Source organism: Gloeophyllum trabeum (assembly GCF_000344685.1).
Source record: "Gloeophyllum trabeum ATCC 11539 unplaced genomic scaffold GLOTRscaffold_00009, whole genome shotgun sequence".
NCBI classification, from domain to species: domain Eukaryota; kingdom Fungi; phylum Basidiomycota; class Agaricomycetes; order Gloeophyllales; family Gloeophyllaceae; genus Gloeophyllum; species Gloeophyllum trabeum.
In genome coordinates, this window is record NW_006920418.1 from 762,183 (window position 1) to 776,170 (window position 13,988).

At 53.0% G+C, this 13,988-nt stretch overlaps 4 protein-coding genes across 4 annotated transcripts; 1 reads left to right on the forward strand and 3 right to left on the reverse strand.

Annotated features, from left to right (window-relative positions):
* Nucleotides 1–640: 640 nt before the first annotated feature.
* GLOTRDRAFT_100463 (uncharacterized protein) lies at nt 641–1,271 on the reverse strand (the record flags this gene model as incomplete). The annotated part of the gene is made up of 4 exons (XM_007869231.1): nt 1,179–1,271; nt 1,028–1,111; nt 841–956; nt 641–782 (listed from the first exon to the last, which is right to left on the reverse strand). Coding segments are annotated over exons 2-4 (188 nt in total), but the record flags the coding sequence as incomplete, so codon positions are not given.
* Nucleotides 1,272–2,345: 1,074 nt separating this feature from the next.
* GLOTRDRAFT_44390 (Cullin-domain-containing protein) lies at nt 2,346–5,201 on the reverse strand (the record flags this gene model as incomplete). The annotated part of the gene is made up of 10 exons (XM_007869044.1): nt 2,346–2,411; nt 2,466–2,603; nt 2,656–2,916; nt 2,975–3,268; nt 3,325–3,603; nt 3,642–3,746; nt 3,801–4,295; nt 4,343–4,675; nt 4,741–5,091; nt 5,145–5,201. 10 exons carry the CDS (start codon nt 5,199–5,201, stop codon nt 2,346–2,348), a joined length of 2,379 nt encoding a protein of 792 aa, XP_007867235.1.
* Nucleotides 5,202–5,461: 260 nt separating this feature from the next.
* On the reverse strand, nt 5,462–9,736 carry GLOTRDRAFT_62579 (ARM repeat-containing protein). The gene is made up of 13 exons (XM_007869232.1): nt 9,354–9,736; nt 9,139–9,242; nt 8,649–9,089; nt 8,273–8,595; nt 8,083–8,223; nt 7,861–8,025; nt 7,621–7,795; nt 7,305–7,563; nt 6,689–7,244; nt 6,485–6,637; nt 6,250–6,433; nt 5,913–6,196; nt 5,462–5,860 (listed from the first exon to the last, which is right to left on the reverse strand). The coding sequence occupies exons 1-13, from the start codon at nt 9,587–9,589 to the stop codon at nt 5,651–5,653; spliced, it is 3,231 nt and encodes a 1,076-aa protein (XP_007867423.1). The 5' UTR covers nt 9,590–9,736; the 3' UTR covers nt 5,462–5,650.
* Nucleotides 9,737–10,548: 812 nt separating this feature from the next.
* Nucleotides 10,549–12,683, forward strand: GLOTRDRAFT_94456 (uncharacterized protein; the record flags this gene model as incomplete). The annotated part of the gene is made up of 5 exons (XM_007869233.1): nt 10,549–10,682; nt 10,724–11,015; nt 11,051–11,523; nt 11,574–11,871; nt 11,928–12,683. 5 exons carry the CDS (start codon nt 10,549–10,551, stop codon nt 12,681–12,683), a joined length of 1,953 nt encoding a protein of 650 aa, XP_007867424.1.
* Between the last annotated feature and the right edge of the window lie 1,305 nt (nt 12,684–13,988).

Here is a 13,988-nt window from a genome sequence, read left to right on the forward strand (position 1 = left end):
ATCAGGAAACACAACTATAAATAAACTACATTATATAAGCCATATTAGATAACATCTTCACACACGCCCTAGCAGAGAGGATCGAGGACGCGAGACGGATGGTTCTAGGAGCCTGCGCTGATTGTGGCGAGACGGTGTGGTGGCAGAGGAAGACGACGGTGAAAACTTCGAGTTAACTCGCTCGGGATTTAAGCTCCGCTCAAATTCGGTCTCGCGCCGCCAGACGCGAAATCTGCTAAGTCCCTCCAACCACTGTTTATCCTGCAGTCACCATTCGTCTGCCCTACAGGCTCCCATAATTAAATGCTAAAATGCTATTTACATTCTGTATCATGTAGCAGGCAATGTGCCACCAGTAGTAGTACAGCATTCACTGGATAATACAGGCAGTGACATCCTACCCAGGCATAGTATAATCTTGAGGTCATCGCCCGACCTCCGATGGACCTCCCAGCTAACGTCCCTGTGATGTCCCACCGGGAATCTGCAGACGAGCTCAGACGCGACACCTGTGACAGATCCTGATGGCCATGGACCGATCTGCCGGCCCAAAGGCTTAAAGGAGCTGGACTCAAGGTCTCGCGGACCTTTGAGGGAAACATCTGCGTGAGACTCAGGGCGGGAGATCCCTGTAACCTCAGGAAGGGTTGGGCGTGTACATGAGGTGGGTGGGTATATAAAGTCTGTCCACTGGTGTTCAGGGTTTCTTCGGGCCCTCACACCTCCCTTCGCTCACTCACTGCGACAGTCGACTGGAGGGGGGGTCCCCGGTGGTCCATCGGGTTTGTATCCTCCGCCTTCTACTGGAAGACGCTCCTACTGATTCGACCGGTGGACTAGACCCCGTTTTACCGATCAAGCGCCTCAGCGACTGGTTGGTAGTAGCGTTCAAACTCCCACGGGTGATTTGAGCGCAAGGACAGTCGACTGCGCCGTAGCCCAGTCGGCTGATGGAGGTGAGTTCCCAACTGCTTCGATATCCAGCTAAGGGGATTGACGTTGACCGTCGTACTGACAATATATGCAGATGTACCGGTCGAACGACCGTTGCATCTCGGCGGCATTCCGCACCCCCCAGCAAATCAAATAACCAAGGCCATCCCAGTATCTGGTGAGTTGCACTTTGCGGGACTGCGAAAGTCTAGAACTTGGAAGCTGATTGCTGTACGTGAGTGTAGGAGAGCTTAGATGTCAACGTCTTCTGTGTGTAGATGCTTCATGTATTCTGCCTCATGGAATCCAGCTTTTCCAGCGATTGCTGTGTTGCGCGCCTGAGTATGTGAGGATATGAGCGGCATCACTCACAGTCAATCAAACCTTGAGTTTACATGAACGACTAGGAAGCATGAGCTTGAGGGTACATCATACATGTCCATGTGGTATGCCGAGTGCCGAGTGCATAGTGCATGTAAGGAGGAGATAGCTTCCCATACTATGTGCGCTTCTGGGTACGTGAATGGAGGTTCCGAGCCTGCCATAATCTCCACGAGGCGAACCAGTATATATAGCATGTTGCAGGATGTCGTGGACCTTTGGAACTCTCTCTTTCCGGTACGTACCCCCTGCAACTACACCTACGGAGTCAGCACTGATTAATAGCGTTACCAGTTGCAGGATTGCGAGGGTTCCCACTGGACTACCGGTATGTACACCATATTATCGCCGCCACTCGGTGCTAAAACTCTGGATCAGCAGTTGCGTAGAACTCACCAGTTCCGCCGGCTGTGGTAGGTCAAGCACTGTGGTCCATCTCATAGCGACGCACCTCAGGGCTGACATGTTGGGGTCTCGGACGGTAAGCGGTATCGCTCCATATTGTAGTAAACTGTCGCTGATCTTCCCTCTGCTTCAGGTGGACAGACCATCCTCCGATCCGTGGCAACATATAGCTCCTCTAGTTCCCGAGGACTTCGGTCCTTGCCCGTAGCTAGGCGAGTTTCCTGAAAATCAAGTAACCCAGGCCAACATCTTGTAGGTCGCATATTCATAAGGAATTGGCTCTCTGACAGCTCCCCACGCATGTAGGAGCTTAGACGTCAACGTCTCCTCTGTCCGTAGATACCTCATGTATTTATGTCAGAGAATTCAGCTCTTTGAGTAACACTTCTGGTTATGCAGACGGGCATATATCGACGTGTGGAACAATTTCAACGGCATCACATCTGAGAGCAAGTGAGAAATGAAATATAATATATGTGCATGACAGGGGACAGAATTTGCCTGGTAACAATCGATACAGTAGTACATTCTGTGCCATTGGGTAATAGTATACATTGAGAGCAGCTTGTGATACCGAAGATGTGTACGCATCACGCCTAGACGGGCGTCAGCAAGCGTTATCCTAATCATCCGACGTGACTTACCAAGTAATTGTAGGACTTGCGGTCTTCGCACCTCTCCAAGTACTCGCGCTGAGATACAACATTCAGCGACGGTACTTAAACGTCAAGACCCCTACCGCTCACCTCAATAAGCCCTTCAATACGTTTCTTTATACTAAGAGGATTCGGTTGGAATCGACTGGCCAACTGTCTCGTAACCTCGTTGACGAGATCTATATGGGTCATATGTTTCCTGTCCTTCATGATCCTAACGATGCACGCCTGTCGCAATATGTGAGCGAATTAGGTCGTGGAAGGGGCCGCGGGAACAAACCTCTGTTTGATGCCTGCGTTCCTCCTCCACGCGGTCGCGCGTCTCCTTGCGCTCCTCATTGGACTCTACCTTGGCGGCTACTGTGCTAATCTTTATTTTCTGTAAGTTCGCGGTGAAGTCGGCATTGAAGGAAAAGGAGTCATCGGGGTTCACATCGCGTCCCGGGGGATGCTTCTTCAGGACCTTCCACTTGGCACAGGCAAGGGACTGGAGATTTCGCTGCAGCTCCTGGTCGGGGATGTTCGTAGCTGATTTGATCTCCTGTAACGACAATTATTAGACTCCGAAACGCAATAGAAATACAAAACCGGGCGCATACTTCATACGTCAGGAATTCGCCATCACCGAGATCCTCGAAGAGCAATAGTATAACTAGCGCGAACGTTGATACGTTCAAGTCATGTTTCCTCGCTTTAAACGACACCCGTACATCCGCATTTCCCAAGGAGGGCTGCCATGTGAGACGTCGCCCGGAATGCCGCGAAAGATAGAACTGCTCGAAAGATTTGCAAGCCTTCAGCAGCACGTCCGGCAGAGTACATGATGCATCCAAATGGGACATGGGCCAGAACGTCGAGGTCATGACTGTCACCGAAATCTCGACGGGGAGAGGCTGAATGCTGTCATGAATAATCGATCTAAGTCAAGAGAAACCAAAACATGACGTACCGCGCTTTGAGCCATCTTGTCTCGATACGCTTGCATGGTATCAGCCGATATCTTCATATCGTGGAACATACCCTCCAGCTTCTGGGTGAATTGATATCCACATTCGACCTTCAACTTGGCGAGCATACCCCGTTCAGCATCGTCCGAAACTGATCGGCCCAAGAGTAGACGCTTTGCGAGGTGACCCTTGTAGTATCTCTCAAAGACGTCCTTCTCGGTAAGGTATCGGAACACAGTGATAGCCTTGTCCAGTACGGCCTCGACTTCCGTGTCCGTTTTCTGGCAGCAGTGTCACACTTGTCTATACATCCTCAAACAGAGATGAAGCGTACCCCTTTGAGACCTTTCTTTAGGTTCTCGTCGATGAACAACGACATGAACTCGGGCGCCTTGTCATTTCGATTGATGAAAGACTCGAATGCCTGGTAATAACTGAGCTTCTGCTTGCCGCACGATATTGTATTGATGCTACGTACCTCATTGATGCCGCTTTCCAAGTCACGGTCGCTTTGAAGGGATCGCTTCCAGATCTGATCAAATTGGTCTTTCAAGTCCAAAACGTCCTGAACCCATTTGAGAGCCAGCGAAAGAGTCTGAGAGCCTGCCTGGGGGCGTGCCTTCCCTTTGCCCTTGCCTCCGGGGTCTTCGTCCGGTTCTCCAAGGTTAGCATCTATATCCACTGTGCTCCCTAGGTTGACTTCTTGACCTCGCCGGTTGATCGAATCCTTGAGGGCTTTCCTTAATGTAGGTCGACCTTGGGGAACCATGGTAAAAACGCGGTAGAGACGCGCGATGTCGTCGTATTTGTTGAGGTCAATCATGGCATCTAGTCCAGAGTTGGGCATGGAGATAACGGGTTGAAGATTGGCCGTTAAAAGGTGGTTCTCCAGTATGCGACGCAGAGGGCGAGCTGTTTGAGAGGATAGGTAATGATGTGTCCGTGACTCCTCTGACTCGAACCTGGCCTCCACCTGGGAACGATAAGTATCCGCCGACACTGACGAGAAACCTCCCTTACTCTGCGCAGATATTCCGGTGCATCGCAGGTGTCAACCAGCTTAACACCCTCCTCTCTGTAATAAATCTCGCTCTCGCGTAGAACGGCAGGCTCAAGATCTTGCTTGTACACGGACGGGCCATCCTTTTCGGGGCTCAACTGTTGCAAAACGTCCACGCAGCCCTTAACAGCTGAACGGTTAATCACATACCCGTCGCGCTCGATGTGTATGAGGTCGAGGATGGTAGCAATGAGGTGATCGGATATGGGTGGGCGGATTATATGCTTCAGGAACAAATCCAGGCCGGCTTCATAGATTTTTGGCACTTGGGCAGAGTCGGTGTATACACGGTCCTGGGGAGGGACAAAGCATGGTCAATGGACGGAATGAGTGATTATATGTCGGGTGATTAGGATACCATGTATTTCAGCACATCACTCAGTTTGGACATACTTGAGATGTGATCATCCCATACACTCCGCAGTGCCTTCAGTAATCGTTCGCCCTCCTGACTCCTGTGCATGGGATCGTCGCTTCTCCCAGTCGGGAACGCAGGGATGACCTGCTCTCGCGCGAGACGATCCAGGTTCTCGCCCACGAGCTGCTTCGTCCCCTTGTACAGCATGTCCCCGTTCTTGTGGAGAACCATGTTGTACGCAAAACGATAGTTCTCTTCGAAAGAAAGATTAGAGGCATTGTGATTGTGGATTTCCCGGATATTCGCGGAGAGCTTGGACCATGTCTCGTCGATCGATACGTCCGGACCATGCTGGCATCATGAATTCAGACTCCTCAAGCCAGGTGGAGTGTTGATATAATCACCTTCTTAGGAGGGCGCTGCACATTGACTGCAATGAGCGATTGGCAGCAGCAATGCATGCAATACTCACTATCTTGGGCTTGCCACGCCGAGGGACTGCTCTCACGATGAGGGACGGCCAATACCCGAGTTTCTGTATACGTACCTGCAGCCATCCTCGCTGAACCGAGACGATAATGCGAGTACTTTCCGGTTACGAGCGAGCTTGAGGCAAGGAGAACACGCCGCCACTCAGGGAAGCATGAGCATGACGCGCTGTGCACTGCACTGCTTCGATAGGCTGTTGTGGCAACTGAGTCCGACACTCATCATATTTGATCTGCTCAAATACTTCTTGTGCAGGGGAACGACTTGTACTACTCGACCAGAAATGCAAAGCTACAGATGATATGCAGGGAGACTTGTTGAATGTGAACACTGATGCAACGAACTTGTAGAGCTAACAGATGTGCAGATAAATGAAGAGCAGCCGACACAGCAGACACGAGAATTTTAAAAGCATACGATGCTATGAGCCGGCTCGTGAGGCTCGGACTAGATCTACAAAGTATTTCCTAAAGCCCTTGCCATCAAAGTCCCTGAGTTTAGTAGCAAAGTCGACCGACATATCTTGAGGCCAGTTCTGAGCCGGGAGGAACACGTTCACGAAGAAGTCATAGGCTTCCTGGCCCCTCGTCTTGCAGACAGTCTGGAGGAAGTTGGCGATCTCGTGGAGTACCTAATGGACAAGTAAGCATACGCCAAACTGAAATATCTGACGCCGGGCTTACCATGAGCATCTGGCCGTCCTTGATGTTGAAGTTGGGTAACGACAAGACTTTGAAAGCCAGTGGCACCAGCTGTTCATATATAAACCGTTCGAATCCTGGTAGGCTCTGGGCTCCGGCTAGTGCGTTGCCATTACCATTGGCAGCGATTTCTTCAGGACGTCGGCCCCAAACACTAACGCAGCGGCCCAAGAACGTGAATGCTGCCTTCGCGCTGCCTGGATCAGACAAATCGGTGGCAAGCTGCTCCATACTTTCGAGAAGATTTTCGAACCGGCCCTTGTTCCCTGTACCCGCGTCACAAACTTGCTGGGTATGCATTAAACGATGCCACACTCACTTTCCGATATGAATATGCCGTGTACACTCGAGGACACGATAGTATTCAGTAAACCGAGGTAGGCTCTCTTCGTGTCCGTATGAGCGAGCTGATCATCCGTGCCCGTGACCGGTTGCGAGAGAACCTCAGTGATACGTTCGCTCAGCGGTCCTATGAGCTGGTCCAGCACATCAAAGATATCCAACTGTGGCGATATCAGCGCATGCCGAGGTGACACCACGTGCTAGCGACGTACCTGAAGTTTGTGTACAAGTAGCCCTATGAAGTTCATGAAATCCACGAGCTCCACGAGTTCGAAATGTGTGAGGAGGCTAGCCATCAACGGCGGGATGAAGCTCGTCACATTCGGTCCCGTCGTCGCGATAATCCTGGCAAAGGCGAAGCGCGTCTGGTAGATATGTCAGCAGAGAACACAATCATGACCGAGTCTGGTACTCACCGCATCCCGAACTACCTTGAACACATTCATGGCGTTCAGAGATGTCAGGATGGCTTGAGCGACCTCCCGGAACACATCCAGAGGTGGCGGAGTATACCCCTCCGGTATTTCCGATGGGTAATCCGGGAAGCCCTTCGCGATGTTCCCCAACGCCATGATGATGTGATGCACCTCCAAGATAGGGATATGATCCTGGGGGCCCTTGACCGCCTGCAAGCTGGTGGCAAGCTGGTCCAGCTGAGGTTTCACGATGGACAAGAGCAGCGCGGCCTGCTGTTCCGGCGCCTTCGAGATCAAGGATACCAGTGTTCCGGCAGCCTCGAAGAGATACAGCTGAGAATCGAAGATCCCCGGGTTGTTCACGGCTTCTGTGAGCATATCTTGTGTCTCGTCTTCGAGCTGTGGCAGCTCGACCTGGACAGGGAGGAGGTCCCGGATACTGTCAATCAGCTTCAAGGCAACTTCGGACGTTATCTCGTTGCGATCTTCTTTCACGAAGCGGTGGAACAGATAAAATACTCTGGAGCGGACGGAAGAATGAGGGCTGTGTAGACCGCTGTGACATAAAAAGATGACGGTCAGTGTTTGCGATTCTTCAGCTGGATAGTGCACTCACCGTGTATCGACCATAGCTTCCAGAACGGGCAGGATACAATCCTTCCGGACCTTGAAGAAATCACCATATCTTGCAGCAGTCTCGAAGAACTGCATGGCGACTGCGCGGTGTGGGTACGCGGAAATGCCTGAGTGCGCCATAGTGTACAACATTTCGCCGTGGCTAGTCAAGGGGTATTCCGAATAGTCGAACTTCCGGCGGTCTTCGCCTCTTGGAATAGGGGGAGCCTGGCAAAACGCAGCCCTTCCCTTACCCCCACCTGGAAAAAGAACACAACCAGATCAGCCGCCGAAAAGCGCGAGAAGGGGTTGCGCACTTTTGTTGATTTCACCGTAGATAAATATCAGATAGAGCGACAGTTCAGCATCCGTCCATTTAATGGCCGCGCCATTCCTGTACGCCGTGAGCGTGTTGATGGACAGAGTCCGCACAGCATCCGTAACCAGATCCTGGTCGATCACCAGCACGGCATCTAGGAACGTACGCAGATCCTGCAGGGTGGGAGCTTTGGTCAGGCTTTAAAAGACGGCAAGGTGAGAGGGGGCTATGTGCCTACTTTGCGCAGGGTCTCGAACGCGGCCTTGTCGTCCTCGTCCATGTCATCCGGGTCTGCGTCTTCCTCCCATTTGAATTTCTCGAGTATCACGCGCAGGAGGGAGGTGAGGAAGGAGCGTTTTGAGTCGTCGATAGGATCTGTGGAGACTTTCTTGGCTTTTTTGTACTGAGATGTGGGTGAAGATTAGCGCGAGTGCAGACGAGGTTTGCGGGCAGCACTTACGCTGCTGAGGATTGTCGACAGCATCGGGAAGATAGTGGACGACGTGTCATCATATTCGTCAGACATGAAACGAAGCATCACAGGGAGGCACTGTTCGAGTAATCTCGACGCTTCCGAACGAATCTCCTCGTTAAGGCAATCCTAGATGGGCCATTAGCGTACCGAATTTCCACTGCAAGACGACACCCACATCAATGAGCTTCATCAGCTCAAGGCCCAGGACATTTAGCAGTTTACCTAGAGCCTCGCGGTAAGATTCTTCGGCTTCGTCCGTATCTTCCCCGCGAGCCTCTTGTTCTGATCTCGTCCGGCTCTCTAATGCATCGAGCACCTCTCCTAGTGAGAGGACCTTGATGAGCTGCAATTTGTCAGCGGGCTCTTTCAGGCCTTTGGCGACGATGCGTGTCAGGGCTCCGCAAGTGGCCAGCCGAATCGGCAGAGAAGGATCAGACAGCAGGGTGAACAGGAGGGGAATTGTCGTGGGTGTCACCGTCAGGTTGATATCAATCCACCCTGGCAAGAATTTCAGAAACGGCATCCACGTCGGACGGGCCGGGGAGACTGACCGACGTAGGACGCGAACGTCCTCACTCCCCAATCCACTACCTCCTCCGCGGTAGACAGCTCCTTTTCAGGCGTGGGCACGTCCAGCTCGCCCTTGCGCAGCTTGCTCATCCTGTCCGCGCTGTTCGCTACAATAGTCAGCACGGCTTCATTGATACGCGCCGCGTCCCGATCTCGAACTGCATCACGCACACGCCCATCCCGGGCTTGCCTTGCTGCATTCCAAGTCCTCGCAGACTTCAGGATCGCGTCCGCGACCTCACCCGATATCTCGAGCACGATGTGGAAGAAGAGCAGGGAGACGTGGGGGTTGAAGGTGGATTGGGAGGATGATTCCGAGGGACGGATAAGGGAGAAGAGGTCCGTGAGGAACGAGGGCCATTGCTCGACGTAAGTGCATAGGAAGAAAAGAGTGAGAGTATGGGAGAACTTGTTGCGGAGGACTGAGGACGGGTCAGTGGCGGGCTCGTCGGCGATGGTGAATGTGCTTACAAGGCGCGCTCGACTCTGCTGGGCCGTACACATACTCGGATTGTATGTATCCCACAAGTGCTTGCTGTAAGGTCGTGAACGAGTCTTCGTCTAAGGGCTCATAGCTGGTGAAGGCATGTGCCACAAATGTATGCGCGTAGGATAAGTGATAATGAACGTGCAAACGGGCCAGTCTAGGGTCAGGCTTGTAAATTCAATGCAATGAATCCACGCACCGATTATCCAAGAAATTATCTAGGACCTGCAGCCCAAAGAATCGCGCTTGAGGTGGATGCTTCCGCGCGCCATCGGGAGTTGTATCGACAAACAGGGCGAGAGCTAACCGCCAGCTACTGGCCGCGTTTTGCTGAACATTAGAGAGATATTCTAACGCTTGCTGATGCAAAGTTCCTTGTGTCGGGTCGGAAGCAATGAGGATCGCCTGGACTAATTGGTTTACTTCTTGGTCCATTGGAGGACAGAACGGCTGCGCAAGACAGAGATTTTACGGGAACGCCACAGTATTCGGCTGTTGTTCTGGTGGATATTACTTGAGACGAACGTTGAGCAACGACCTTTATGGCCCTTAGAAATATGCGCCTGAGCCGTGCTTTTGTAGGAGATCTCAGTCAAAGGGAGTCAAATCTGGCTGAAATCAGATCGTGTGCAGCCACACCCACGTGCACTTCACTGACATACCGCATTGGGCAACCCTTCCAGATGCTTTGCTCTGGTGCATTCAAGTTATCGAGTTGGGCTCTCTGGCAGTTACTTATGTCGACGATCGGTACCACCTCGCTCTGGTAGTTTATGCCTTGGCTCGGGTTATTCGCCACGGATGGCCAGCCAGAGCTGCCTCACTCTCATGACTGACGCGCCCGAGATGCGCTGGGAATCGGTACTCAGTTGCCACCCGGTTCAAACCATGAACGTTGAACTGTGCGATGCACAAAGCTGCAAGTGACCTATGAGTCCGCTGGGGACAACACTGGGACGGAGGACAGGCGACCATGGTATGTGGAGCGGATGATTGAGGTAAACATGACAGAACAGCTTTGCTGGTCGTATGCAATCTTCGTATTATCGCGACGTATCCCCTTCTGGTGAGACATTGTAATGAAAGCAAGGTTACGTCTAACCCAGTCGACAGCGCATGCTGAGTACCAAGGTGTGTCCGATCTGAACTAAGCTGGCTCGTACTTTCCGGGGCACTTCTGTCGCAGGCGCGCGCCTCTACTCATCCCCAGTCCTTCGGTTAGTTGGACATAGACACTTGAAGGGAAGATAGGATCTTCGTAAATCGCCGCACAGAACTCTGGGATCGCCGAGACGCGTAGCATCAATGGAGGGACGCGGCGGAGGTACAGTCGCTGTATAAATCCGATTTCTCTATATAAATGGCGGGTCAGTTGTGAGGCGACCCGGGAGGGAATGTCTGGGCAAGGATCATGGCTTTCTCAAATGACGATTTCTGTCCGTAACGATCCGTATTTTGCTGGTTACGTTGCGTACCTTCACGAGCTGCTCTACTTTGGTTCCGAGCTTTTCCTTGCTCTTACCGTTGGGTACGAGTCTACAGGACTGTTTTGTTCGTCCCATGGGATAGACGGACGGGGCTTGCCAAGTGTGGCATTCGCTGGGGTTGGCTTCGGTTACGACATGTAATCATGATCGGGAGAAGCTGGGATCTAATCTTATCAGCCGGAAGTCGATCACCCCGATTAAGTCCGACCTCGTCTGTCGTCGCCATAACTGCTGGCCATGTCTCAGCGACTGCTCGTGCGACGCCCCAGCCCTCCATGCCCTCATTCATTCAGTTGCCAGACGACATCCTCCTCGACATATTCATACGGCTGTCCATCCCAGACGTCCTCGCACTCAAACAGGCAAGCTCGCTCGTTCCCAGACTTGTCGACCACTAACTGCGCCCCAGACGTGCCGGGCGATTTACACCCTCGCATTGACCGACTACCTGTGGCACCAGCTCGCCTCAGACCTTGCTCGCACTGTACCCCTTCCCCTCCCAGCCAATACATCAGTCCAGGCGCTCCCAGCCACAGACCTCCAGCCACTCTGCACAACTGCTCTCCGGCTGGACCTAAACTGGCGTAGACCGGAGCCTACCATAAGACGTTTCGTGTCTGTCACGTCTGGGCCTGATAATGTATCCATCTCTGAAATCTGTTGGCTGCCTGGCGCGCACTGGCTAGTCACCGCCCAGCGTAATCGGCCAATGGGCAGGCAGAGCACGACCTTCACCTTCTGGAATGTGGGGCACGAACCCTTCAGGGCAGCAGCGCTTGAAGCTCCTGGTTATTACAGACACATGTCTGTTGGGATTCAGGAGGACGAGCATGGCGAGCACTCTGCCCTGTTAGCCCTGACAGTGACTGTTAAGGGTGAAGAGTACGTGTTCACACACCATGCAGCCCTGCATTATATTCATTTGCTCCCAGACTCCTCCAAGTGTATTCCGTTCGTCTATCCTCCATCGCGGATCCGGACACTTTCCACGCCCAATCTCTGGTCTCTCAGACCATTACTCCGATGAGCTCCACCGAGAAAGTCGCATTGAAACATCACATAACCCGGCCTGTATTATCAGCAGGGATATTCTACGAAGTCGTGATGTGCGGCGAGGTGGTCGCAGCTACGCTTGTAAATCTCTTCGACATGCCTGGGGTCGCTCATCAGATTCTTCTGCTGAACATCCGCACTGGCGTGAAGCGCTTGGTCGATGTGCTATATAAAGAGGTCGGTATCGAGTAAATTCCGCGAAGGCGTGACCCTAAGACTTATATTTGCCGCAGACCCACTTGAGAATGCACATCACACTGTACCCGACCGAGATCGTCATAACCGGCGCGCTGGAGGACACCCTCGTAACACGCGCCCATGCGTTGCCACCCGAGTTCCTGCCGGCGTCCCCTCGTCGTTCGACCTCACGATCCCCGTCTACCTCTCCTACCCGTTTCCCTCCCTGCTCGTCCCCACAACCGTCCGGAGCGAGGAGGGACGAAGAGCCCTCCCCGATCGACCTCGGCCCTCCTATCCTCGACGCGGTCATCTCCAAGCTTCCAAACGCCGTCGACTTTGTCCCCTCTGACAGCCCCGGGCCCGGTGCGCCACCTTCTCCATCGCTGACATTCATGACCGTCCGGTTCGTCGAGGGCACCATGGCCCGCGTCTACCTCGCCACCGTCCCGCTGCCCACCGCTGCCTACTCGCCCCCCTCTGTCCCCGCGCGCCGCTTCGCGGTGTTCCCGACCACCATCCACCTTCCCATGTCTCTGAGCGGGGGCACGCTGACGATCGAGCACCCGCGCCTCGGGCCCGCGGGGCGCCGCGGCGTGTGGGTCCAGCGGAACGTCGAGACGGAGGAAGTAAGGGTCGTCCGCATCGCGAACGGCGGGCTTGGGGGTGGCGCGGAGGTGCACACGCTGCTGAGCGCGTACCCGAATCTGCCGTTCCGGCCGAATTCGGTGCGGGCGCTCGCGTTTGACGAGGCCCGCGGCAGGCTGGCGGTGGGGTTGTTCAATGGGGAGGTGTATGTGCTGGATTACTAGGCTGTGCCTCATGAGTGGATACAAAGGGGAGTCCGAAAATGCAGTACATAAAGAAGTGGCTGGAAAGAAATACTTTGGGGTGAGCAGGCCGCAGCCCCCAACGGTCGGGCTTTGGTCGAGATACCACTTGTATTCATCTTGTCCCTTCGTCGGGACAAACGTCCCTCGAGATGCTCTTCAGCTCATCAAAGTTCCAGCAATGCGAAGTCGGTTCAGGGCGTTTGCCACGACTACGTCGTGCAGTACTTACAGTCACACAGTACACTGAATGTCCTGGTTCGCCTGTGGTGAGAACTACAAAGTTTTCGGACTGAACCGTGCTGCCGACGGTCGTCGGTTATCACCTGAGCTAGTGCGTGGCCAGAACCACCATAATTTGCCTTGGATTCAGGAGGGAGAGAAAAGGCTTACCTTACGAGTACTGACATGCTGCTGCTTCTGGAGAAGAGGCACGTCGCTGACTACAGGATGCAGCCGACGTTGACGGTATAATTGGCAGTCAGCCAGGGGATAGCCTCGTCAGCGATTCTGGTAAAGAACGGCGTCTCGTCGTTCGCTCTTTCTTCCTCAGGCTCGAGCGCATTTGTTGCCTGTCCGTTTCATGCCCTTGGTTCTCTAAAAAAGAAAAGGCTGCTTTCACCTTTCTCGCATCGATCTTGTTCTTGTTACGTAGGTCATCAGGCAAATATATATAGAGTGGACGTGTCTCTTTCCTGTGATAGCCTTAACCTTACATTATGGGTGGGGACAGAAAGTCGACCCCACTGGGAGGTCACACCGCCGAACGCGTTCGCGAACTGCAAATGCGAACGTGAGAACCACACCACGGTGCACGTGGGCGCGTGTCGATTCTGTGGCTCTGTCCACCGGCCACAGACGCGTACCCCTCCTGCTTATGATAAAATCTGCATAGCCTGATGGTTTTAACTTGTAAGTTTATTGTAATCGGTCTGTGAGATTGAGATTGCTGGGTAATTGTAAAAAAATGTGGTGAGTAATCGAAGCTGTCTGTCCAATTGGGGTCACACGAACCCATTGAAGCCCCTTCCGTGCCCTCCCCCTAACAGTTTCCATGGTCAATACTACTGGCATTGCATTGGAAATGTGATGGACAACTTGAAATTCATGGAAATTACTCTATTCACGTCATCAATATCCCTGGTATGGTACAATAATATGTGCATAACAAACTGTATTTTATGGATTGAAAGCATAGCCGCCATTGCCTTTCTCGCTCAATAACAGTTGCGGTGTGGCGATTCCCTAGGCTCAGGTGGCGTGGCATCCCCTCACGTGCCCAGACAT

Excerpts from the sequence above, each read along its gene's own strand:
- GLOTRDRAFT_62579 (XM_007869232.1), bottom strand. The coding sequence starts at position 9,589 with ATGGACCAAGAAGTAAACCAATTAGTCCAGGCGATCCTCATTGCTTCC. Across the intron at positions 9,090-9,138 it reads AGCAGAGTCGAGCGCGCCTT|TCCTCCGCAACAAGTTCTCC; the intron begins GTAAGCACATTC and ends ACCCGTCCTCAG. Across the intron at positions 7,796-7,860 it reads CGTTCGAGACCCTGCGCAAA|GATCTGCGTACGTTCCTAGA; the intron begins GTAGGCACATAG and ends CCCACCCTGCAG.